We start from the raw sequence: 27,567 nt of genomic DNA on the forward strand, positions 1-27,567 counted from the left end.
GAACTTCAGCCTCTGAAAGTTTTGATGATATTGAACTTGGCTCTGAAATTCGTGCTAATGAGGCCCAGGAATGTGCTCTGTTTGTCCCGTGATTTAAAACATGGGTAAGGGAGATCCAGCCAAAGCATCCTGAATCATCATTTTGTGAACACTTCTTTCTTTTCTGGTGAAAATGATCCCACACTCTTTTTTGTTACTTAGTAGTAAGGATTGGCAATAGTTTTTTTTAAAAAATTTTTAGTATAGGCCCTTTTTATTTAACAAGACGCCACTAGGAGTGTCTTATTATTTGATGGTCATAGCTTGCTACCATCTTAGATTTAGGTTTATATTAAGCATTTATCTCACCCATAATAAGGTTCAATAAAAATCCTTGAACTGTGATCACTTGTGCCTGTCTTTACTGTTGCCACCAGGAGTTCCTTACAGGTGTCACCCGCATACATTAAATGCAAAGTAGGGAACAAAACAACAGAATTCGAAAAGGTTGAGGTTCAAAGTGAGAGCTAGTCAGCTTCGCAATTTTGAATCTTGAGCTTTTTGGAATTTCTGATTTTAACGTAGATCTGTCTGGGGATGCTTGTGGTCTCGTGCAGAACGGATGTGACCAAGTAGTTTGGGCTGGACTGCCCCTTTTGGGGTCAGACCAAGCCTGATTTGCATATGGTCTTTCCCCTTCTTTAATAGCTTGGCAGGCTGAAAAATGATGGTCTGGAGGGTTGTCCAGAGCAATGGCTAGAGGTTAGGATTAATTCCAAACTTTCCAGTTATCTCTTTTGTGTTGTATAAGGCACATCCCTTTGCTACCATTCTTCATGCAGTAAATAAATGAAATGATAATGGCAGTATATTCTATTTTCCAATACGCTGACCACATTTAGGCAAGTACAGAGGCGCCTCTCTCTAACCATGGATATCCCTGTGTAGACCTCACCTGCTTAGTCTTGAAGTATGGGTGGGGCAGAGCTAAGGAACATTCCCAGGACAAGAAATACCAGAGTCGGGGCTCACCCCACAGTAACTTGAGTAGGAAGACACTGGTGAGAGGTTAAACTCCATAACAGAATGCATGGGCTGGAATTAACAGACAGCAGCAGGGTGAAGCCTAGGACAAAGCTGGAGCGATTTTAGGGTCTGCAGGAGAGAAGCAGAAACAGGATGACCAAATGAGCTTGGCAGTCAACAGCCACCACAGATATCCAAGTATATTCACAGAAACAGTAGTATGCCACAGGGACCAATTAGTATACTGCTCCACCAATCAGCATATTGCCTTCTGAGGCCTACACCGGAACCTAAACACCATCCTTTACACCATGCAGAAGAGCTAATCACGCATCCCTCCCCTCTCATGCCTGGGCTTGTCCCGCTACACTTACCTGCCGAGGTGACTTGCCCTTGAAACTGCGGCCTCCTCTTCTTCCTGTACCCAGCCCCGATTGGACATTGCGTAACCAAGAATGACATCTATCACTGGGGGGCCCTGGCCTTGGACACAGGCCTCGATCTCTGGCAATGTGAGCTGGCTTTGTAGAAACAGATGGAGCTGGCTGTCCGAAAGTAGCACCATGCTGTGCACGATTCTGTGGAGAGAAGCAGGGCAGATGAGCCTGTATTTCCCTCACTCTGCTACCTTTACCGTCCTAGTGGAACGGCTAGCGTTTTGCAGTCATTTCTACTGGATAGAGCTCCAGCTTTACTTTCAGTCTTTATGCTTGGGGATAGAATTAATTTGATTCAGGATGACCCAACCCCAGAAATAGGCAGTACCATTGTCTTTCTGAGAAGTGCCCAATTAGAGAAAAGGAAAACCTGCCTCAAGCTTATTGGTCCACTAGGAGGGAATGTGGAAGGCCCCTTTCGTGTACATGTCCACTTTTTAGGTCTGGGAGAAGGGGAAATTGAAGTAGGGGAAAGGCGAGAAGGAGGAGACAGACAAGGCCCTGGTTTTCATTGGTTGTTGAGAGCTTTCCCTTCCATGGAGTCTCTGACCAGGAGGGCAATGAAGGAGGAAGATCATCATTCTCCTTCCCAGTGGCAGACCACCTCTAAAAGAGTCAGCTGCTCTGTAGCCATCCCAATAACCTCCCTAAAACTCCTCCTCAGTTCCCAACTAATACCCACAACTGGGAGGGTTGGAAATGTCTATTTTGTCTGTGATTCACCATCTTCACACCTGAACCAAGACCATAATCAGAAATGCAGTCATGGGGAATGTGCCAACTGAGTGACGAGGAATTAATTTTGTGATTAGTGGGTATGTGTGATAGGACGTGTGTCTGTGCCCAGCCGGGGAAGAATAGTTTAGGACTGGAAAATCAAGGTAATGTGTCCCAAGAAGCCAAAGGAGGGAGGCTAACCCCTACAGGAATCAGGCACGGTTTAACCTTTGAGAAAGTGATCTGGACTCTCATGGGCAGGCATGCAACCGGATTTTTACAGCCTTCGTACATCTGCTCACATCACTAGGCACATGCTTTCAGCACAAACTGCTCAAATGCTCTCCAGCAAAACATTTAACTTGCAAATTACACAAGGACATAGCACTCGGAATGATTGGCTGAGGATATTTGAAGACTTTGGGAGGGGTGGGGACATCAGAGAATGATGTGTAAAACATTTTGCAGTAAATATCATTGACCTTTGTTTGGGACATGTGTTGTGGAGGGCCACCCATACAGAGTTGGCCAAAGTGTGTTCTGGCACACGTACTCTGCTTGTGGTGGTGCCATCTATGCGTTTCTGTCACTTCCGTTACACATTCATGAAGCACCTGCAATTAGTACAAATAAACCTGATGGTTCAATTGGGGTGTAGGCAGTGCTCCACATAAGATTTTGAAGTGGAAGTATTTTACTCCCTAATATTTTAAGTTGGGAGTAAAATGATGTTTGTAGGCAGTAAAAAAGTAAATCCCAATACCAATGAGAGTATTTAATAAGTGAGAAATATGTTTTAACTAAAAAAAAATGTTAAAATGGTATTCATGCACATTAAAAGATACACCTACTTACCTATTCCGATCAGACAGCAATGACAGTGTTTCTTCATGTGGCTCTGAACTACTGGTCCATATCCTGTATCTATGGAGCTGTGCGGAATAATCAAGGGAGGTGTGGGGGCTGGCTCCAATATGCCCATTTCCTATTTATTGTTGGCAGTATTTTGACCTCCCTATATTTTTTTTTAGTATTTGCCTATTTTTAGGGCGATAAAGGTGTCTGAAATAACCTTTATCTGCAGGGGTGGGGGAGGGGTAAGGGGAGGCGAGTGTGTTTTCGGCAGGTTCCAGGTTTATATCTAAGATGGGCCGATTTTGCCTTTCATCCTCTTGAGCTTGAAAAACGGGAGTACAGTTTAGTGAGGTAACCAGTTATCTAAGTACAACGAAATGGCAAAATAGTGGTGTGTCATGGAGTCACCTTAGACAGCCTATGGGGATAGGAGCCTAGAGCCTGTAGGGGCCACACACCACTGCTAGCTCTAAAATGCTGGCCCCAGATAATTCTTCAGCCTCATGTCTTACCCAGGGTCATAATTGCAAAGGCCACCTTCATGGCCAAGACACGCGGGACTCTGCCGGCAAGGCTTACAAGGGCGCACAAGCCACGAATAAACTGTAATCATGTACTAGCCAATAACAGGGGGAAACCTGCAGTAAGATCTGGCAACCCAGAAACCCAGAGAGGGAACTTGAGGACAGATTTGCATTGTGGACACACAGGAGAAGGGGCCTGCAGCAGCATTTGTCCGAGGCACCATCATGGAGTCAAGCAGCAGATGTCCTCGCCTGACTCCATGAAGGCAGACCAGGTTTTTTGTTGATCAGTGCACAGAACGCTTGCACAAGAGAAAACACCCGTCAGAAAAGTACTTCGAACTGGTCTCCACCAATCAGAAGTCCCGCTCCCGAATGCCCAGAGCTGCAACAGGTTTACTAATCCCATACCCAATCACAGTAACAGGAGGCTCACAAAGGGAAGCCCGGTCCTGAGTGAGGCATGAGAGCTAGAGTGTTGCCTAGAACAGTGAGAAACGAGAGCAGATGGAGAGGTGGGAGTGGGGCAAGAGGGTAGATCACAAGACAAGAGGAAGAAGGGAGTGATACAGAGGATGCAGAGAAGACTCGGGGAACTAATCCTTATTCATTCTTCCAAAGGGTGCTCCTGAGTTGACGGAAGAAGGGGCAACCCACTGAAAGCAGCTGCGGATTGTTGGCCTTCAACGTAACCCATTAAAATAATCTGGTCTTCTTCTTCGTAGAGAAAAGAGGTAGTGGCAGACGTTCCTGGGGTACAACAGTTCATGGGTCTCATGTTAGATTCCATTAAATGACCGAAGGGTGCTGGTGGTGATGCCTGGTAGTAGAGTCCAGGAGGATCAATGCAGAATCCTACCGAGGCTGGTCCTGCTGAAATAAAAATGAAAGGCATGCGAGGGAGCACTATGACGAAACCCAAAGACTGCAAATGGCTGGTGGTTTCACGCACTAGATATCGCTGACTTTATAACACTACATGACCTTGACTTTGTCTCCATCGCTGAGACCTGCTTCATAGAGCTTCTGGACCATCTCTTGCCCTTGCAATCCAGGACAATTATTCCATCATTCAAACTGACAAGAGATGATAACCTCTCCAAAGGAGGAGGCATTGCTCTCACCTATAAAACTGCACTAGGCCTGAGAAAGGTTAATAACCAACCCATGCCGTCAGCTGAACTATCATCAAACTACCCACCTCACTACATCCACTATCACAATCCATTTAATCTACCGTCCACCAGGACCGACCACCACCTTCGAAAACGATATCTCACATCTGCTGTCAACTAACACAAAAACAAATCTAAAGTCATCATCCTGGGAGATTTCAACTTCAGCTTCCAAGATACTAAAGACCCCAAAGCCTGCGCCCTTAAGGACACCATCGCTGAACTAGACTTCACACACCGAATAACAGAACCTACTCACAATAAAAGGTAGAACTTTAGTAGCCGACTTAATCTGTAATCCTATCCAAAAAGCCATGCGCCTGGACCGACCCCCACCTAGTTATGTTCACCATTTAAGAATATTTGACACTCAACTTACAAAATCATGCCACAGCCATGATGACTAGAAACAAACGCAACCTGACCTGTGAGAAATTAATACCACTACTTCAACCGATCATTAACCCTACACCACAGCCCTCTCAGATCCTACGGCCTTAGTCGGCCTGTATAATCATACCCTCCTTAAAGCTATTAACACTCTAGCGCCACTTAAACTACATAAATCTAAACCTCACGCACATCTCAACACGTGGTACACCCCACACCTCAAAGCACTCAGGAAACGGAAAAGAATTTCAGAGGCTTTATGGAAGAACACCCCATCCCAAGCTAACAAGGACAACTTCACCGCAGCTTCCTTCAATTACAAGGTTGCTATTATCCAAGCAAAAAAAGATAACTATAACGAACGCATGACCAAAGCTAAGCCCAGCACGAAGGAACTCTTCAACATTTTGAAAGAGTTAGAATTACCTGCCCCAACTCCTGATATCTGCACCAAAGACATTCTGTGGTGCACTAATATCCAGAATGCACTCCAAGACAAAATCACCATGCTCCAATACAAAATAGAAACAAAAGAAACTCTTATTACTAATGCCGAGTCCACTCAGCACCCACCTTCTCTCACCAGGAGGGTACAGCCCCAATTTAACTTCAGACCCCTCTCCATCTTAAAACGTAAACCGTCTAACTGCCAGGGAGACACTTGTCCTGCTCCTCTTATCAAGGAGGCCGTGAAGGAAATAACCCCCTTCAACACATCCGCCATTAACGGCTCATTCAAATCCAGTATATTACCCAACAATTTGAAAGACGCTTGGGTACTCCCGCTTCTAAAAAAAGCCCATCCTTAGACCCCAAAAACCCATCAAACTATAGACCCATTACGATGGTACCTTTTTTTGGTTAAAAAAACTGGACCGTGCAGCCTAGCTGCAGATATAGCAATACCTGGAATCAAACAACTTATTATGCCTTAGACAATCAGGATTCAGACCTAGACATGGGAACTAAACTGCAGTGATCAACCTTAAAACTAAAATTCAGACTCTGAAAGATAAGGGAAAACTGGCCTTGCTTCTACTGGTCTTATCTGCGGCATTTGACCTGGTGAACCATACATTTTATGTAAACACCTCTCATCTGCTGCACACTTCTGCTGCAAAGAAATGGAATGCCCTCCCACTATCACTAAGAGAGGAACAGTCTTACCTCTTATTCTGGAAAAAGGTCAAAGTGTGGCTCCATGAGCAAAACCTTATTTCGGTCGCTTATCCATGAAGCTGTTCAGTCTATTGTAATGTTGAGACTGGACTACGCTAACTCCCTCTATCTCGGAGTCCGGGCATACCACCTCATTAAATTACAAAGAGCACAAAACGCTGCCGCCAAAATGCTACTAGCACTGGGCCCAAGAGACCACACCTCTCCAGCACTCAGAACTCTCCAATGGTTCCCAGTTGGACAAAGGCCACTTTCAAAACCCTCTGCATTGCCCACTGAGCAGTGCACAAGACCAGGCCTCTATACCCGCAAGACTAGCTTAAACCCTACCACCCACCACGCACTCTAAGCTCAAGCTCTGCCCTCCTTTTAGGGATTCCAAACACCAACTCAGTCAGAATAGGAAGATCCTCGTTCTCAGCCTTGGCCCCCACTCTATGGAACTCGCTTCCACCCTACATCCGACTCGCCGAAGACTACTTGTCATTCCGCAAACTACTGAAAACGTGGCTCTTCCCATAACACCGATGACCACCCAAAGATGTGCCCAAACCCCCCAGCAACCGAACGACGAAACACACAACGAAGCTGTCCTACCTGGTGCACACCCACATGATAGGACATAATGGATGGATTAGAGGGAATGATTGGAGTGAATGGAGTCGATGGATGGAGTAAACAAAGTGAATAGACACAGTAAACAGAATGTCTGAGTTGATCGAACAGAGAAAATAAAGGAGTAAATGGAACGGATGGTGTGGATGGAACCGATGGTGCGGACGTTACGCATGGTGCGGACGGAACGGATGGAGTGGACGTTATGGATGTTACGGATGGAGTGGCTGGAACGGATGGAGTGGACGGAACGGATGTTGCAGATGGAGGCAACACCTGTTCCCCATGATGTTGCCATATATCTGTATCCCCTATATATGCTATCTACCTGTATCTATATATATGTATCCCATATATACCTGTATCCATTGTGTCGCTATATATCCGCATTTCGATATGTACGTCCAAACTGTCCTGCTCACGTGCCTGATCTCAGGCGCTTATACTGATAACCACCATATCACACCACCACGCTTACTCTCCACTATACATCAACCTTCAACCAGAACATAGCTATACCCCTGTTAATTCGGCCTAGCTGTTCACATACGAACACGGCTACATGATCACCTCATCACCCTAATAAAACGCAGCTAGCTGAGCACATTCCGGCCTAGCTGTTCGCATAGGCGTCCCTCAGGCCTAACGCAGCCAGAACCGAGCCTAGGTGTCCACCCACCAGACTGAACACATCCAACTGATTTCCTCAGCACCACACCTATCGCTAGGAAGCAGCTATCAGCCAACAACTGCATTAGCTACACACATTTCGGGTACACTCACACACCCTCTACTGACTTGAACTACGGTTCCCGAGGGCGTTCAACCTACCAGCGCTTTGAGATCATACCAATGATACATAAGGCGCTGTACAAATGCCAAGTAACATAACATAACATGACCTACCATGTAAATATGTATGTAAACGCCTGCCTGATGTATATATGTAACTCTTATGTATATTCCTTTGGATTATACTGTTGAATTCCATGGTTTGCACACACTGTAACTTGTAAGAATAGCGCCCAGATGCCTTTGGGCTTGGCGCGCTCTACAAATAAATAAACTAAATTAAAGTAAACTAAAGATCAGAAGTTTGGCAGAAACTTCAGGAGACCGGGGGGAATTTAAAGGACCCATGGCAGACATCAACAAACGTACAGGGCATTCTAGTGAGATTTGGGACATGTGTTTATTCCCAAATGTGTATTGCTGTAAAGCGGAATACATCCCGGTACCTGTTTGAGAGGGCACCACCTCTTGACTCAAGCAAGGTGCATTCTTTCATAAGTAGGTGTGCTACTGCACCTTCCCTACGTGAGACAGAGTCCATTCTTATAAAGGCTACATGTCCTAGAGTGCACTCTCTCGATCAGTAAGTAGGAACTTATGTACTGAGTGGGGGAGTGCATTATGGGCTATGCAGCCCTTTTGGGAGGAAGGACCTGGACGCTGAGGCCATATTTTTGGACATGTATCCAGCCATACGTTGGCATCTGCACTTACGAATGCAAAATGCGTTTTGCAGCTTGTGGTCCTCTGGAGGCATCAGCGCTGCAGAAGGCAGAATGCAGCTATCAAAAGGGGGCACGTGGGTGCTGCCATAATGAGCGGACCAGTGTGAATTCCTTGACTCGTAGTCCTGTGTGTGGTGGACGGGCGTATGGGGTTTTCGAACTTGAAATGTAGTCATGTTGCGCAGTCTGTGTTAAGCGAGGTCGGCTGGTTTATGAGACGCAATCTTTTGCAGCCATTTTTGTTCAGTGATCCACAGAGCATTCTGGAAAAGAGTGCACTCAAGATCCTATAATACATTGTGTGTGTTCTACGCTGGAGGAGGAAGTGCATTCTGTAGAAATCTAGCCCTGTGGTGCAAATTACACAGGGTGAGGAACATTTAATATGGGGCTTAGAAAGTGAATGTCTGTGGTGGCACGAGTCTGCGCTTAGAAATCTCTGGGTACTAAGTGCGTTAAAAATAACCAATCATACATGCTGAAAGATCCAGTTCTTTGGTGCCACTACGCCACTTCAGTCATGTTCCTGTTGGGCATTTCCCAAGAACGAGGCAGAGTATGTTCTGAGACATGTATGACCCTTGGCACTGAACGAGCACAGGAAAATGTAGCCACGTTCTGCCGTGTATCTGGGGTACCCATGCATATGATGGCATTTTATGAGATTATTTGGGCATAAAAGGCTCTATTTGGCTGCCGCTGGGGGTATGATGGCCATGCGTGGCATACAGGACTGCATATGGGCAAACGAAGCAGCACCCCTCCTTAATGGCAGTGCCTCGCCACACTAGCATTCCACCTAGCAAATGATGCAAACAATTGTCTGTGGGAGGAGGCCGCAGGGCATGATGTCTATCTGGACATAGGAGACCACAAGTAGCTTTACACAAAGCCGCACTTATGCTCGTTTAATCACGATCATTAAAAACATCACAAAGTGACGGTGTCGATGTGATGCCAGCAGCCTGATTAAGACATGGCCACCTAGATCCTTCCTAATGGACAGGGCTGAGCAGTGAACTGTATACATAGTACTTAATACCGGGGCCATGCCTGTTTCCAAACACGGGGGGGGGGAGGGGTCCAGGGAACTGAAATAATGTGCCCATGCCAGATCGTTGTTGGCCGCGAGGGGAAGCTTGGACTATGGCACAGGACCCCTAGCTCCATGGCCGGACCCCTTGCTCCATGGCCGGACACCCAGCCTCCAACCCGCACCCCTTACTCACTGCTCCAGAAACTGCTGAAGGCCCTGGCGCCGCTTTTCGATGAAGTCCTCGTTATTCGCCATGAAGAAGGCACCTTTTCCTGGGAGTTCCGGCACAGGCCTAAGTATACAGAATAGAGTGTCAGTGTGGGGGTGCTGGATGCCAGGGAAAGCCCCAACACCAGGATAAAACACCCCACTCGACTGCTGGGAAAGCAAGAAACTATAAGTGCAAAAACCACAGACGCCGATAGGCATTACCAAATGTCTTGAACAACGCCCCTTTGGCCCTCAATAGCTCTCCCAGTCCAAATATGACACAGGACCACCTGATTGCCCCGTCCTTCCATTCTCCCCAGGAACTGGGAGGATTGCTTACACTAAACCTGCATTTTTCTGGAGCCTCTTTCTCAGCCACACGAACTCGCGATACCGTCGGCGGACACACGATGTCTTGGCAGTAAAGGCCTTGCTGTTCGTCTGGAAAAGTGTGAAGGAGAAAAGTTATCCAAGTCGTTGCTGGAGTCTCCCTTATATCAACACACAAGCAATCCGCGGAGATGACGTGCATATGTACAGAACAGTGATGAAGAGGTTAGTCTCAATTTATTTTTTTGTTGAAAATGTTATTTTAGTTTAAACTTTATACAAAGTACTGTACAGTAAATAAAACACATAATATACAATTCAAAACAAATATATAACAGAATCCAATTTTACCCCCCTCCCATAACCCAGAGTCCATGGAAGGGCACAGAAACTTGTTATAAACTGAGACCAAAGTTTAGTGGAACAGATTACAGGTTGGTCTCAATTTATAACAAGCTTCTGTGCCCTTCCATACCAAACACAACCATTGGGGCTCACGAGCTGTTACAGAATATCTTTCTGTACAGCCTCTCTGCTACTATTCTACCCCCTTCCCACCCCCACCCCCCCCCCCCCCATAACCTCTAGTGCCTCTAGTTGCTCACACTGCGCAGTCCTGCGCCTGTTAATTGGTTGCTGCCATTTCCCTGTGCTAAGCCTCTGCCAGTTCATGGCCTACCGGGTCCAACCTATGACCGGTGGGGTGTTTCTCATCTGCCTAAACTGCCGCTTCCTGAGTTGTCCCACTAGTTCCTGAGAATATCCACTTGTCTGCCTCCAGATAGTGATACTGACATCCACTGCACTTGCAGTTGCTAATACTGCCCATGTGGCCAGTTGTTGACACTGAATTGCCGTTCCCCCTGCCTGTCCCGAATCTTACTATGCTGAACCATAGCTCCTGACACTGCCATGTCATATTTCCAGATGCTACAAGCACTGCCTTAAGCTGTTCTCGCCCCCTCCGTTAGCATATGCTGCCAGTCCTCTGCCCTTCAGCTGCTGTTGAGTCACTGCCCTCGCCCTCTGTTCCTCGGCGGCTGCCACTGCCACATACTGAGACAACTTCCCCCTGCGGCTGCTGGCACTGCCGGACTGGATACCCCTAGGATGCTTACCTATCCCACAGCTGCCGACACTGCCCACCATGTAGCTCCCAGCTCATGACATCGCTTTGCCCTCTGCTCCCCTTGCCACCACTCCACTGTTCTTTGCACTCGCTGCTTACAATGCCTCGTCAAGTACTGCCCCCACCAAACCGGCTGCCGACGGTGCTTAATCCCAAGCAGCAGCACCCAACTCCCAGCCTTGTCCTCTTCTACAGGCTTGTGCACTGCACTGTCCTGTGCACATTACGCTGGCACCATGATCCTCCAATGCTCCACTAGATGCGGAAACTGCCTCATCATGTGCCCTCCCCCTTGCAGATGCACATCGGGGCACAGCGACTGCCTTGTCCTGTGCCTCATTCACCTACCGACGTTCACCCTCCAGTGCCCGCCACCCCCTCCTTTGCCCCACCTTGTATCCCCCAGTGTACTGTCTCGTACCCCAACCAACGTCGATACGGTCCATCCTAGTTGGCTTGTTTCAAAGTGGTACGTGCAGCTGGACCGTGGTTAACTTACATGCAGGAATATTTTATAATCCACGTAGGAGTTCCACGACCCTTCGTTTTGCACCCGCGGGTCCTGCACACGCACCGTGATAAACTCCTAGAACAGAAACAGGAGGCAAGCTTTTTCTGTGTTAATGGCAAGCAAGTCAACGCAAACGTTTTTTAGTTTTTTTGTTTTGGCTACACCTATAAGACGAAACGGTTCCATGTGTTTATAACGAATACATTAATAACGAAAACTTTTTAGTGAATTAAAAACGACGAAAAAAAGGACATATTTTTCTCTTTGTTCAAGCCCCCCCCCATTTCCCTAGCTTTATCACCCCACCCTTTTTATCCCTTACCCCACCACTCATATATACTTTCAACCCAAAATTCGACATTTTTTCGGTATTAAAGTTTGTCGTTATAATCACTATATACCGCCGAAACGAATGCACTGGACTACAGCTAAGGAGAGATGGCATTTGCGGAGGGACACAACGCTTGTAGGTGTTTGGTTATTTACCCGCCCATTCACTCCCATGGCCCTGCTAATCCCTATGGCCATTCCCACCTACTTCCTGCCACTCCCTGCCCAAAACACACACTCATGGGATCCCTGAGCTAACTTTATCTAGCCTTAAAATCAAACTGTGCACTGCCAAGTGCTTGCCAGGGCTTTTTCAAAGCAGTCTCCTTAGAGTTAACGCGCTACTGGTGCAATAAAAAGGTCTTAACCATGTCTGCTTTAGCCATTTCATTTATAAGCAGTATGCGTGTCATACACTGTCATGTTAAAAACAAACACTGGCAAAGCCAACAGCTTTGGCTTGTCCATCGGTACTAGATAGGCATTTGCAAGGCACTAATCTTATATGCGCAGGTACTGCACCATTTTCAAGCTGCTACCATTAATGGGCAGGGCAAATACCTTTCCCAGGTCTACACATTTGACCAAACACTATTTGCTATGTTCGTTACGACACTGAACTGAGGTGTGAACCCATGTTTGCACGTGTGCATATGCACACAGCCCAGGGTTGAAACACTCAAGCAGGTGACCAGCACATACGGACGTTAAAAAGCATGCTATGGTTTTACTTCATATTTTTATGACGTTTATTATATCTAATATTGTATGTAGTTAACTACAGCATCATCGATTATAATAACTATGTTGTACCTCACTTTTCATGCAACTTGCTGTAATGTCTATTTAATTATCTTTAACTTTCAATAAAAATCAATTAACTTTAAAAAAAAATCGCTACTGGCAAAGCAAAGGGTAAAACTGGGGAGTATGCAGACACAACCTGCCATGAAGGGTAGGCAGACGGAATGGGCCTGGACTCCAATTAACACTTTTTAGAAGGACTTTTATTTAGTTTTCGCTGCATATTAAAATATATTAGCAAATAGGTAGATTTATGTTCTACAGCTAATAATGCATTTGTACCTTAAAGATTCTTCACCACATTTTTGTGGCATGTGCTGCTAATGTCCCTTGTTTTAAACACATCCACAGACAGTGCTGATGGCATCAAGGGGCCAACAGCCGCTGCATCCGATTATTTTATGGTTTGGGCCAATGGTCCGATTTGAAGGCTTATAACATATTAGGTATGCTCTTATCTGGAGCCTTGGGGTGGCGTTCCTACCGATTCGAACTCTAGCCTACAGCAAAACCCCAATACCCCACCCTCTGTGCTATTTGACCTGACAGTTTCAGCCTATATTTTTCAGCAACAAAAAACTTGAGGATCAGCCTTCACTTATGAACTACGGACGACCATCTAAAATTCTGAAAACTTCTGAAAACCTGGCTCTTCAGCTCTGAAGGCGAGGAAAACACCTGAATAACAATGACGTACAATGAAATGAATTGACACACTGAAAGGAACTCCACAAATCCAGGGACTAACCGAATACACCCAACATGAACCGAGACCAAGCAAGGGGACCTACCCCAATCAACACAATACAACGTGCTAGAGCATGCAAATCCAGCAACAGAAACCTACCAGAAAACCGGGGAGTACAACCACTAATGTACTCCAGAAAAACCCTCTAATCTAATTTAATTACCAGAATATACCAACCTGCATTTATCTTAATCGCATAGGCTATCCTTATCCAGCATATAACCTAACTGTGTAAATTAGCCACTTCACCTCTTAGCATGTATGTGTAGGTTAGAATCTAGTTTAATAGTATAGTTAAGCCTTATTCTCCCTGCTGCACCCTGGGACAGGCACTATGTAACTTCTGTACCATGCTGTGTTGACAGACAGATTGGTATGACGTCCTTTCATCGCAGGATTAACCCTCGCTGGGATTTTCTCAGCGGAAATGTTATAAAAAAAAAAAAATCATCACATTTTTTGGGGGGGCTACAAATATATATACATGGGGTTTGGGTGTTAGAGAATACAAAAACATTAAAAGGGATGGGGGTTGAGGGGTGTACCACCCCATAAATAAAAAATTAAAAAATTTGATGCGTTTTCTCAATAAAATTTCGCAGAGAAAAACCCAGCAAGGGTTAATCCCACGAGGAAATGACATGGAACCCACAGATTGTGGTGGGAAATGCATCTCACTTCGATAGACTGTCTGGGGCAGGAAATGTATCAAATCCAGGTGGATTGTTTAAGGGTGGGAATGTGTCGCACCGGGATGGACTGCGGGGGATATGTGAGATGCGTCACACGTGGATGGGCTGTTGACGAGAAGTATATCGCAGCTGGATGGAGTGTTGAGGTTGGGAAGTGTGTCTCACTTGGATGGACTGTTAAGGGGGCGGAAGATGTGTCATGCTTAGATGGAATGCTGGGGATGAGAAATGTGTCGCACTTAGAGGGATTGGTTGGGGGCAGAAACAGTGCCACACTTGAATGGAATGTTGGGGACAGGTAATGTGTCTCAACTGGAGGAAATGCTGGGGTGGTAAATGCATCACACTAGAAGGAACAGTTGGGGGTGGGAAACGTATTGCATTTAGACAGAATGTTGGGTGTAGTAAATGTATTGCCACTAACTAACCGTACTAAAAACTCACCTTTCTGCATACGCATCCCCAAATTCTGAACTAAACACAACCATACCTCTACCGCAACACAAACCATACACAATCACACCTCAACACCACATGACTGCTACCCACCGAAAACATACCAACGCTCAGTGACCGGTTTATCCGAAGTGAAGCTGCCAACAGCACATCAAAGCTCTCTTGCTCTTCTCCATCTCAATCCCACTAACAAACCCTGCAACCCTCCTTCCACTGCAGATCCGCCAGAGTGCCAAGAGACCACGCAAGTGGCAACAGTGCGCGGTACAAGGGCCATTAACATTAACTTTTTTCGCAGGATGAACTTGCCCGCCCATGCGTGCATGTAAACACGACTGCGGTCTGAGCTTCTAGTAATGCTTTATACTACAGTATGCTGTAAGCGGTCCCTGCTGCCACATACAAGAAAACATGCTTGTGGCCTGGAACTCCCAGTGCTGTTTCGTACACAGTATGTTGGAACGTGAACTGTCCCCATCCCCACCTGCATGAAAATAGGCCATGACCTACAACATTCAATACCGTTTTATGCCACAGTATGCTGGAGAGCAGTGCTTTAAGTGGGCTGGAGCCACCCAGGGTCAGGCCCCAGCAGTCTTCAAAAAAGTGGAGCTGAGCCGGGGCCCCCCACGGTCCGACCACTACACTGGCAAGACACATTATCCTGCTGTGGCTGCAGCCGCGACGGGAGATGCGCCCGCATTAAGTCAGGCAAGCTGACAAAAGTGCCAGCCAGCCGGAGCGACACTGACTGGCTGGCACTTCTGTCAGTCACTGTAAATTCCTCTGGTGACCTCTCACGCGAAGTGTCACCAGAGGAAGTTACTGTGCCTTTGTTTCCCCAGGTCGCGAGGTGTCTTTAACCCTTGTCGAACCTGGGGATTCCAAAACATATTAGATGGCTTGAAAAGCACACAATGCAAGCCATCTTTTATAAAGCTTTGCCGACGGACAAAGACGCCTCGGGCTTTGTCCGTTGGCAAAGCTTTATTAAAGACGGATTGAATTGTGTACTTGTCGAGCCATCTTTTATAAACATAGAAATGTTTTAAAAAGATGGCTTGAAAAGTACGCAAACCATAAGGTATGGACACAAATATCTTTATGTTATATATTAGTGTGTGTACCTTACTATGGTTTGTGTACTTTTCAAGCCATCTTTTATAAACATAGAAATATGTTACATATTTCTTTGTTTATAAAATATGTCTTGCATACTACACAAACCATAGTAAGGTATGCATACAAATATATAAAGGCTTACATGCATTTATATATTTGTTTGCGTACCTCACTACAGGTTGTGTATTTGTTTAGGCCACGCCCGTCCCACAAGCCATGCCCCCAAATGAGGGCCTTCCCCCTCGATTTCTTACCCCACTTATAGCCCTGCCGGAGAGTGAACCCACCCCCCCACCCACCCACTTACATGAAAACATACCTGCTGCTGGGAACCTCCAGTTTCATTTTATATGGACGTATGCCGGAGCGTGAACCGTCTCTACCTGCATGGAAACAGGCCCATGGCCTGGAACTCCAGTTCCGTTTCATAATACTGTACGAATGAGTGTTAAATGTCACCATGCCACCTGCATAAAAACACGCCTTCGGCTCGGAACTTCCAGTCATGCCTGTTCTCTGAGGGGCTCAAAGATAATGCTCTACACACACAGAAAGGGAAACGTTATGTCACGCCCCCAGCATCATTCACAAACTTCTTTCCCAAGAGATTTACATCACTGCTGAATAACTGCCCTTTCGGGTGGATTTATTAAAAGCTCATAATAAGGCTCCAGTCTAGAACCAGTGCACCATAGCGGTCAGACAAACACCTCTCACAAAGGTGATCACCCATCAACATGCACGTATTTTTCTAGATCAAACAATGAGATTCTCTCGATAATTAGCATACCATCCTTGGCGAGGGCTCGCTTCTAGAAGCCTTGTGGTATCCCTAGACCGCCTCACGCTCGGAGAACATCGAGCCTCCCGAGCTTGCCTCTGGTGATCCTTTAAGAGCCCAGCCCTGACCTCAGGCTCTGGGCTCTGCAGCATCCTCGTGGTGGGGCCCGATGAAGCACAGCATCTAAGGAGAAGGCAGGTTTGTGAGACATGGTCATACTCACTTCAAACGGGACACAGGCACCACCCCTATGCGCCTCATATCTAACATGCATCCCCCTAATCCACACATTATATCCGCCATCAGATAAGTCCATACCCTTTGCACTCAGTATTCTGTAAATTACTACATTATATCCTACCTCAATGGGAAAATTATGTCACGTGTCCCCTGTGGAGTGTTTGCAAGGGATTGAAGTGGCGACACATGTATGCTGAGAAGGGTTAATGGTCTAATGCCTGGGTTCACTTCTTATAACATAACGCCCTCCCCCCTGTTTAAGTCAACCTTCTCATTAGCATGAAAATACGCAAACACAACCACTGAGAGCTTACTCCTTGATCTCACCCATTAACAAAGACCTGAACTTCACTTCTAGCACACTGTACAGATTAACCTGCTCCTCCCTCAACTCAAAATGCCACTACCATGCGGGTTGTGTCTCTATGCAAAATCGGTCTCACTTTATATTCATACTTTTCATACGCCAAGCCATTCATGGCATTGACCCCAACTACTCCTCCTCCGCTGACTGCTTCGCCCGTACTTTTGCTCTTTAGTATTCTACTTTGCTCCACCCTCCCTAACCTCTCGTACCATGCCACTTAAATGCTGTGCCGCAGAGATCAAAACCACCCCTTCGATTGAACATTCCAAAATAGGCTCAAGCTCCAACTTTTGACTAAAGGGCTTCTCCCGCCCATGTCTCCATCCGATTCCGTTCCACCTCTCCTATCTACATCCCATTATGTTACCAGCAGCTCGGGCACTAGGCCCATAATGTGCATTATATTTGTGTCTGCTCCTTCGTCTTGATCCCAGGTGTATGTCCCTTTACCCTACTACCTTGCCGATTGGCTACAGAAACCCACATGATCCTGTTGTAAAGACACCCTACCCATGGACTGACAGTCTCCTGTAATGTTTACTTTGTACGTCATTTCTGTTTGAAAGGACATCCTGTATTTAATAAATACAAATCCTTACATAACAGAACTCGGTTGCTGCATCATCCACTGTCACCTTCTGTTGTGGACAGGCTCCGTGATCACACGGGCTGGCCAGACCAAGGCTGGTGGCACGCATCAGATTATTGGGTTGCTGTGGTCACACAGCCTGGACAGTTGCCTGGAGGCACCCAGACTTGCTGGCATGGTCACACGGCAGCAGGGTGGCCTTGCTGTGGTCACACAGGCTTGGGCTATTGCCAGGATCACACAGGCTTGGCAACAGCAGTGCCCTGCTCACACAGGCCCGCTGCTGTTTCTCCGTGGTCACACAGAGGTACGTTAAAGAGTGCTGTGGGTTTCCAAGATGGCCGCGATGCCATGAACACCGCGGCCACTGAGCTCCCGTCCCGAAGCCCGTGCACCTTGAATCCAGGCCAAGTTGTCCTCCCCAGGCAGCGGTTTTTGTTGGGGTGATAAGGTCCGGGAGCAGTTGTGAAGTGGAGGCGAGGTGGAGTCAGGGGCTGTCGGCCCTGGGAGTGATGGTGGCGGCTGTCGGAGGCCGGCGCGGTTGCCGGGGGCCCCGCGGTGCGGTTTGTGTTGTCGGGCTGCAGGGGAGGCACTGGATCCGGGAGCAGTTGTGGCCCCGCAGTTGTGAAGAGGAGGCGAGGCGGAGTCGGTGGGGCAGTCGGCCCCGGAAGTGCTGGTGGAGGCGATCTGCGGCCGGCACTGTTGCCGGGTGCCTGGCGGTGCTGTCTGTGTTGCCGACCTGCGGGGGAGGCGTTGGACGCCCAGCCGTCAGCCGGGTTAAGCGGTGAGGACTGTGTGGAGCGGAGCGCCCCGCCTCCCATCCCGGCGCCCCTGGTTGATGTCGGCTCGCCAGGGCTGAGAGTTGGACCCGGGGGTGGACCCCTGCATCATTGGTGAGGAGTGGAGGCCGGCGCAGGCGGCCGGCACTGTCGGGCTTGGGGCCCGGGTGCTCGCGAGGCCAGTGCAGCATCGGGGACCACTCGCCCCCGCCGGTTGTGGACCGTTGGGTCTGCTCGGGGTGTGGGGGGGGGTATCCTGGACTGTGTGGGGCGGCCGCTGCGCTTGCCGTGCTCGGGGCAGGCGGGACGAGTGAGGACTGAGGCAACACATTGGGACATCATCGACAAGTCACTGGGCTTGAGCCAAACACTGAAAGATATCCTGTCTAAGAGCGGTGTTCCACGAGCCATTAGGAGGAACAAGCCCCTGCACGCCCCGTGAGTTGGTCGTCGGTGCCAGTATTGAAGTTCCTGTGTAAGAGTAGGGGCCAGCTCTCAGCATGTAGGCAGCGTGTCTAGGTGATCTGGCTGTATTCTGTAAGGGGCCCGGCTGTGCCTCACCTGGGTCCTCAATTACTTCCTTGCGCACTGCATCCCCGGTGATTTTGAGAGGATTCGTTTTCTAGCCCTATGCTGCGGGGGGCAGTGGGGGGGGGGGGAATGCGGGAGGTGCTAGTAGGCTCCTGGATCGATTGCCCGATACACCCCCCCCCCCCCCCCCCGAGGATCCGGTTCTTCATTTGGGCCCGCTTTGGAAGTGGCACAGCAGCACTATATCCCACATCTACAACGCGGAGCCCGCTCGGCTACCAAAGAAGCGCATTGCGGCACATTGGAAGGTATTGAGCGCCCGAGGTGACGGCGATCTGGGAGCTCGGCGTGCCGCTCCTGGCGCCCGCTCGCTGGGCATCATGTCAAAGAATAAGCTTAAGGACTCGCAGTCCCTTCAGAGGTCTCTGAGGAACGTGCAGGAGAACGCCCTGTCTAAACTATGGTCTAAGGATGTTGAAGAGCCACAGGCAACTCCAGCTAATGGCACCCCCCCCCCAGGGGAGACAGCAATGGATCTGCCCACTTCATTACATCAAGAACCGGTTACTCAGCCTGCGTTGGAGCTCCTGTTGGCGGACATGCTTGAGAAAATTACCGCAGCTGGCCAAAAGCAAATGGACGTTTTTAGGGAGGACCTGGCAGAGGGCCTCCAGGAGATTAAAAGGGACATTAATTAGCAAGATAGAAGAAAGGGTGGATACCAACGAGAGGGCGCTTCAGGACCTAGCTGAATGTGCGAGGAAGACGGACTCTCTCCTGGAGACATTAGCTACGGCCACGCAGAATCTCGAGCTTCAGGTGGAGGAATTGGAAAACAGGTCCAGGCGCTCGAATATTCGCATTAAATCTCTGCCGGAGGTCTCTCAGGAGCTAGACCTATCCCAAACAGTGAAGGGTATATTCGCGGACCTTCTGGACGAGTCTGGAATTGAGGAAGTTGTCTTTGATAGGATACATAGAGTGGGTCACAAGCGGGCGGACCCGGGCGTGAGACCCAGGGATGTCCTGGTGGCCCTGCATAGCTTCAGGAGCGAATTCTGGCTGCAGCGCGGAAAGCCGGGCGTCTCACATATAATGGGGCGGAGATTGTGCTATAATCAATCGACTTTACTCAAATGGCGACAAATGGGTCCGGGGCTGTCCCATTTAAAAGCCCAGGGCATTCGATATTGGTGGCTGCATTCCTTTGGCTTGGCGTTTGACTGGGAAGGGAAGGCGCGAATGATCACCACTTGTGAGCAGGGTCTGGCCCTGTTGGGGTGCAAGAGGACGCGCCGACGTCTTCGACTCCGCCCGCATCCCAGGCTCCCACCCGCAGAGTATGGGAATGGTCTACGTCCCGCCCTAGGAAATCAAAGAAGAACGGTAACAGATCACGCCTGGGGGGCCCTCTGACAGGGGCGAGTGTCAGCCGCAGACTTGATTGGGTGCCTACAGGTGCAGGGTCCTGCAGGGGCCTTGCAAGTTAAAGCCTTCGTCAGATGCCTGGGGAGGGCATAGAGGCACAAAAGTTTGGTTGGTTATGGCCTGGTTCATCAGCATTGTTTATAACGGCGGAGGGGGGAGGGTTTGGGGACTCACGTCTTGGAATGGGATTGGGAGATCCCGCGTTGGAACAGTTGGGGGGCAATGCATGGGGTGACTCTCCAGGTTCAAATTCGAGGCAGGCTGAGGCCAGTCATCCCACATTGTTGGAGGGGCTGGAGGGGTAATGGGGTGGGGGGGGGAAGACCAGTGCTCCAGTAGCTATTAGAGGTGTTTTGCAGTACCACCAGAAGGGGAGTTTCGGGGGGGGGGGGGCTCATTGGCAAGTGCACCAAGATGAGTGGGAGAGCGGGCTCTTTTCTGTCACGAATACATGTCTAATCAACGGGCTCTGAGGATTTTCTCCCTCAATGTGAACAGCCTTAATTCCCCATTCAAACGCAAGAAAGTTGAGCGCTACATTAGGCGCGAGCGTCCAGATATCGTCACGCTTCAAGAGACTCACATCCGCATCGCGGATCGGGGTAGGATTAGGTTATCGGGCTACTCCAGATTGCTACAATCTACTCAATCCGAAAAGAGAGCGGGGGTCCTGCTTGCCCTTAGGGTTGCGCTGGAGCCAAGTATTGCGGGGGAAATGGTGGATGATCAGGGGAGATTTTTGGCAGTGTCTTTGGTGGGGGAGGATCAACCACTCACGGTAGCAATGGTATATGCCCCGAATGCGGAGCAAGATAGTTTCCTCCGAACCTCCCTGGGGAAGCTTGAGAAGTTCGCCAGGTACCCCATCATCCTTACGGGCGACTTTAACATTGCTTGGGACCCAGCGATCGACAGGTTCCCTGAGGGGTCCTTCGTGCGATCTGAAGAAGAAATTTAGTGAGTTGGCATTGGTGGATGCATGGCGAGAACTACAGGGGGAGGCGGGGGGTATACTTCCTATTCTCATGCCCACCGGTCCCATTCCAGAATAGACTATGTGTGGCTGTCAACCATTTTGCTGGGGAGGGCCATGGATATTTCGATGGGTGTCACCACTCTGGCTGACCATGCCCCCTTGACCCTATCCCTGAAAGCCTTGGGTAAACCATCAGGCCTGTGGAAATGGCGTTACCCTATTGCCATTTTTAAGGAAGTATTGGTGCACGAGTTAGAAGAGGAAATTGTGCGTTTTTTCGCTGAGAATCCCGCGGGGGACACCTCCCCTCAGATTAGGTGGGACGCATTTAAAGCAACCATTCGAGGAGTCATAATAGCGATTAAGGCGAGAAGGGAAAGGGAACGGAGGGTGGAGGCGGCCTGTCTAGAAGAGGCTCTTAAGGGAATAACTGCGAGATTGGGGACACATCAAACTCAGCCGCTAAAAAGGAGTATAGGGCGGTGCGGGCCCAGCTAGAATTAATTCAGTCACGAGCGGTGGAGAAGAGGCATTTGCATCTCAGGCATAAATTCTATATTTAAGCCAATAAGGCTGATCGTCTGCTCGCGAGAACGCTACAAAAGGAGCAGAAGGAGAAGATGATTCTTTGAATTAAGAAGGGGGATGGCTCCACTAGCACTAACAATGAGGTTATTTTAGGGGAATTAGCCCGTTTTTACTCTGCCCTGTATTCTTCCAATACCCCCAGCGCAGTCGCTCCAATCTCGTTACTTAAACAAGGTTACTCTTCCCTGCATTTCAAGCGAAGAGAGGGATGCATTGGAAGCACCTATCACGGTAGATGAGGTCAGGGATGCAATTAGAGCATTCCCTAGCCTTAAATCACCGGGCCCGGACGGGTATGTCGCAGAGTTTTACAAACGTCATAAGGAATTGTTGACCCCTATTCTAGCCTCGCTTTTCAACCAGATAGGTCAGGACAGCTTTGTAAGAGGAAGGCAGACCACTGATAATGTCAGGAGGTTGGCCCACTTAATAGAAAAGTCTCATAAGAAGGAGGTCCCTGCTCTCCTGATGGCAATTGACGCAGAAAAGGCGCTCAATCGGGTGGAGTGGAGATTTCTTTTCGCTACCATGCTTAAGATGGGTTTTGGGCCCAACTTTATGGGTAGGATCAGAGCCAACTATAGGAATCCAACCCTTAGATTGTCGATTAATGGGCAGCTCTCAGACCCGGTATGGGTGGAGCGAGGCACTAAACAGGGGTGCCCCCTTTACCCAATATTGTACGCCCTCCATTTGGAACAGTTTCTTGAAGCTGTGCACTCCAATCCCCTCATAAAAGGAATTCTCTTCGCTGGTGAAGAGCATAAGATCGCAGCTTTTGCTGATGATCCGATTCTGTCCTCGACATGCCCGGGTACAGCCATCCCAGCTGTGGAGACCAAGCTTGTGCAGTTTGGTAGAGTGGCGGGCCTAAAAATAAATCCTTCCAAAACGGAGATTCTCAATCTCACAGTCCCGTCTCCAGTGTCTCGCTCCTTACAGTTCGGCTCTCCTTATAGGTGGGTGAGCAATTCAATTACTTACCTGGGGATAAAATTGACCGCGAGGGTGGAACAGGTGTACCAGGCAAACTATCCCCCCTCCTGGGGGAATTAAGAGGCAAGATCATAGATTGGGGGCCGCTGGCGGTTTCTTGGTTAGGGCGTATCAAAACCCTAAAAATGGCTGTCCTTCCCAAGCTATTGTACTTTTTTGCAGCCCTTCCGGCGCACGTTCCACCAGCTTTTTTTAGGTCCTTAAATAAGTCAGCCAGTAGATTTGTATGGGCTAATAGGTCACCTAGAGTGGCGGCCAAGGTGATGAGAACTCCCACGGAGCGGGGAGGGTTGGGTTTCCCGGACTTTAGAGTTTATTTTAGAGCGGCCCAGTTGAGGGTCCTTCGGGACTGGCAAAAAGACGATTGGCGAAAGGTTTGGAGGTTTATGTATGGGGAGGATCTCGAAGGGGTCTTGTGGAAGCCGAAGCAGGACAGGCCTCATCGACTGTACTGCAGTGATATCCTGGCCTTGGTGGCCCACACCTGGGATGCAGCGGTGCAGCAGGCCCACTTAACGATGCACCCGTCCCCCTACCCTACACAGCACTATTCTCCAATCCGCAGTTTACTCCGGGCCTCATTTTTAGTGCATTCCAAGCCTGGTCCCAGGGGGGATGTAGAATGTTACAGGATATGTTTGCAGGGGGACAGCAAAAGCAATTTGAGCAGTGCAAGTTAGAGTTTGGTGTGGGGGAAAAGGAAAGGTTCCGCTATTGTCAACTCCGGCATTGGCTCAGTCATCCCACTGTTAAGCATGCGGTGACCTGCCAGTTGACCCCTTTTGAAACATATCTTGGTAGGGAAACCAGGGACAAGCATTTGATTTTGGCACTATATAAGCATATGAAGGCAGGAGAGGATCCCCCACTCCGGTCGTATATGAAGAATTGGGAGCTGGCTGCTGGGTCCCCAATTGTGGAGAATGACTGGGTTTGGCTGTGGAGGCAGATCCCTAAATTAACAAAGTCTCTCCAATTACGGGAGATGTGGCTCAAGTTGCTTACCCAGTGGCATCTAACTCCCGCCAGACTTCAGAGGATGTTCCCCGCAGCCTCTCCCCTTTGTTGGAGGCAGTGCGGTGCAGTAGGCACGTGGGCGCATATATGATGGGAGTGTCCGCGGATTGAGAGCTACTGGGCGGGGATTGGGCTTGCCATAAATCAAGTTCTGGAGTTGGCTCAGAGGAGTTTCTCGGGTCTGGCGATACTGGGCCGGGGGGGGTGCACTGGCCTATATTAAATCTAAAGCGGGCCGTAAGCTTTATGTTATAATGATGATGGCGGGGGCAATGGTTTTAGCTCGCCGATGGAAGGCAAAGGATCCACTGCAGGATCACGAATGGGTGGCAAAGATTTGGAGCTTGCTGGCAATGGAGTGGCTTACATATTCTATCAATGGGGAGCATTTAAGAATCAGAAGGGAATGGGCTTCTCTGCTGTCTTATTTGATGGACGGGTCAAGGCAGCGGTGGTGCCCCTGGGGCATGAGACTTTTGGGGATTGTTACAGATGAGCCCAATGATGTTGGACTTTTAGAGGTGCTTCTTGGTGGGGGGCCAACCAGTCTTTGGTTCATCAGTAGGTGGGGGGGGGGGGGGGGGGGGGGGGGGGGAGTGCTTCTGGGACGGGATGGCACTTTGCTCCCGTCTTCTCGGGGGGGGGGTTAGGGGAGGGGAGGATTTGGGTGTTCTTGTTGTTCTTGGTTGTTTCTGTTTTTTTCTATCTTGAAATGCCAATAAAAATTTATGTGAAAAAAAAAACAAAAAAAAAATGAGTGCTGTGATCACACGGCAAACTACAATACGGGTGCCAGACACAGTTTGCCATTCATGGAGTCTACCGCCGTACTAACGCACGTGCCGGCTGAGGCTCCTTTTATTGGGAGCCAGTCATGACTGACCCTCTTAATGGGGACATCACACCGTCAAGTCTTACGTTATACCACTGGCTATCTAAACTCTTCCCATCGCCTCCGATTTCCTGTCCTCAAGCTAGATCACCCCTCGCCCTGGCTGGTGTCGTATGTGCAACCACACATCAATCCAGGCATGACTGACACTCTTAAAAGGGGACGTCATCACACTCCTCCATTTTCATAACAAACAAAACAAAGACAACATCAATGAACATTAAATAAATCAACAGTCACAAACAGCAATAGTTGGTCCACTTGGGAACTCTGGGGTAAAACAATAATCACAGATATAAAGGCCAAGTCAGTTACAAAACATCAAAACACCCACAACTACTATTAGATCTCTCTTTACTTAGTTTGCAGGGGACGGTTGGAGTTGGTGGCCTGTTGGTGGCATATAGGCAGTTCTAACACTCCCTGATGACACGCTAGGTTACTGGGCCCAGTTTAAGCTTTTTGACAATATGCAGGTTCGCAGCTTCCAATATGCATCCCTACTGAGTCCAATTTGAGCTTTACAGCCTATGCAGTTCACAGTTCATCACATACACCACTCCCAGGAGATACTTTGGACAAGTTGTTACTTATGCACACTTCAAATTTATTTTATTAGTTCCTGGATGATAATAGTGATTTTTGGATGCCAGTGGTGCTGGCAGAAGCAAGAACGATAAATGTCCTTATCAGGGCCACTTCAAAGCTGCAGGCCCGCATGTCCACATGCTTAGACACCCCTCACTGGTTCCTGTTCCTTTATTGGTAGTCTCATGCAGGCCGGATGATGCACACCCAGCCGGCAGGCAAAGCTGCACTCTGTGGTGCCCAGGGCCACATCTGTAGAGGCAGCAGGAGATAGGCACTTAAACTCTCAGTGCAGCAGAGGCAGTCCATCTTCTCTCATCCTGACATTCAGCTTTCTCCTCTTCCCCAGCCAAATAAGAGCACTCTCCCCACGAATCAAAGTTGTACCGAAATGAGTAAACTGCCTCCAGATCTTCAAATGAAGCATTCATATGTCTGAGTTTGGGTAAAGTATTTGTTTCAACCACCTTGTATTTCTTTTATACACCGGAGAAAACACTGCTGGGACATAGGGCACACGAGCACTCCACATTGGAGTCGCAACCCTGCCACGTGATGCAGCCAGGCACTCTTTTCCCTTTTAACTCTCCGCTCAGAACACCTGCAGATACTGCCCCTTTTGACAAGTGCAGACGTTTCTCCCTTTCTTCTCCAGGATTGGCTTGTGGGTCCTCAGCTGCTGTGTGCCCACACTGTATGTGCCGCCAGTCAGGCGCACAAGTACTCACAGGGAGCAGCAACCCTCACAGACACCGATACTAGGCATGTACTTCATTCCTCTTTGCTAGCTCCTAGCACGGAGCGGACAAAAATGTTACCCTTCTTTTTGTTTGTCGGCTCCTGACCAATGTGCCCTCTAATTATTTTTCTCTAAGTGCGGACATGATTTTTCTTTGTGCGCACATTATTTTCCATGTGCGCAACTGAATAACGATGTAACCTGAAGTGTTTGGAAGGCAATTTTCCCTTCCGAACCACCATAATTCTTTACAGATTAGTGTAAAAGGAGCATCTTACAACTCTTGTTCTGAAAATATAGGGCAAACAAAAATTATTTTATATGTGATTATAAGAGGAGCTCATCAACCAGTCCAAGACTTCAAGATATGCCATAGTACTTAACAAAAGAACTCCTGCATAGAGAGAAAAACTTGTATGCTCAAAAAAAGCTTTGCATGCTCAAGATAAACAATAGGTTTAGTCGTGGCTATTCATTTGTCAGCACTGCGCAGAGACAAGTGCTTAATGCCATTGGGAAACAACTCATGTTCATGACAAAAAACTAATTATAGCTAATCACTGATGTGACTAAAAAATTCAGACATTATGCAATTTTTGCTAATTGAATAATTGTAAATGAAAGGAATTTGTCAGAAAACATGCCAATAAGAGTTCATGTGCCACTCTACTGTAGTAATTCAAGGGCCAGGAGAAAATGCCTCTCATCATTTGTTAAGGACGATAATTGCATCAGAATAACTGCACAACAGAATATGATAATCAGAATTCCTGGGCCTCACCTCACTATCCACATTATGTTGGTCTGTGAGTTGTGACAACATATGCTCAAAACCAGTCTTACAGACAACATATACTCAAAACCATTCTTACAGCTAGTAGGCATATACACCATCCATTTTAGTCCCTAAAAACAGCCAATGTGCCAACAAAAACACGAAGCAATGAACATATAAGAATCTACCCCTGCTTCTACCCACAAAGTTCCACTAATATCTTTTTGAATCAATGACCAACAGAGCAGTGGCATTGGTAGAAACTCAAATAATATTACTGCCCGATCTCAAGAGGAATTTTAAGGGGAAAGAACATATTTGAATAAGCATGGAATCTTCCTACTGGAAAAGCCAACTACCTTCTTATGCCCTGAAAAATCTTTTGATTCCAAGTATGGATTAAAATCATATACGAACCCTGCTTGTAGCCCTGACATAAGAAGTGAAATTACAGGGCACATAATACAGTTTATAGTTTTGCCCACCACTGCATAGACAA

At 48.1% G+C, this 27,567-nt stretch overlaps 1 protein-coding gene across 3 annotated transcripts in view; it reads right to left on the minus strand.

Moving 5' to 3' along the window:
• SNX11 (sorting nexin 11) overlaps positions 1 to 27,567 on the minus strand; it is a 53,675-nt gene that overhangs the window by 11,234 nt on the left and 14,874 nt on the right. For 2 of the 3 annotated variants that reach the window (XM_069634627.1, XM_069634628.1), the window contains exons 2-6: positions 16,573 to 16,746; positions 11,619 to 11,705; positions 10,001 to 10,101; positions 9,644 to 9,742; positions 1,380 to 1,583 (exon numbers count right to left, since the gene is read on the minus strand). In XM_069634627.1, coding sequence (XP_069490728.1) covers positions 1,380 to 1,583; positions 9,644 to 9,742; positions 10,001 to 10,101; positions 11,619 to 11,705; positions 16,573 to 16,575 — 494 coding nt within the window. In that variant the 5' untranslated portion in view covers positions 16,576 to 16,746. Of the gene's footprint in view, positions 1 to 934; positions 1,135 to 1,379; positions 1,584 to 9,643; positions 9,743 to 10,000; positions 10,102 to 11,618; positions 11,706 to 16,572; positions 16,747 to 27,567 lie in introns of all 3 variants that reach the window. The other variant, XR_011283088.1, reaches the window with a different exon arrangement.

Source organism: Ambystoma mexicanum, chromosome 13, assembly GCF_040938575.1.
Source record: "Ambystoma mexicanum isolate Mex_15411 chromosome 13, UKY_AmexF1_1, whole genome shotgun sequence".
In the NCBI taxonomy this organism is placed as follows: Eukaryota; Metazoa; Chordata; class Amphibia; order Caudata; family Ambystomatidae; genus Ambystoma; species Ambystoma mexicanum.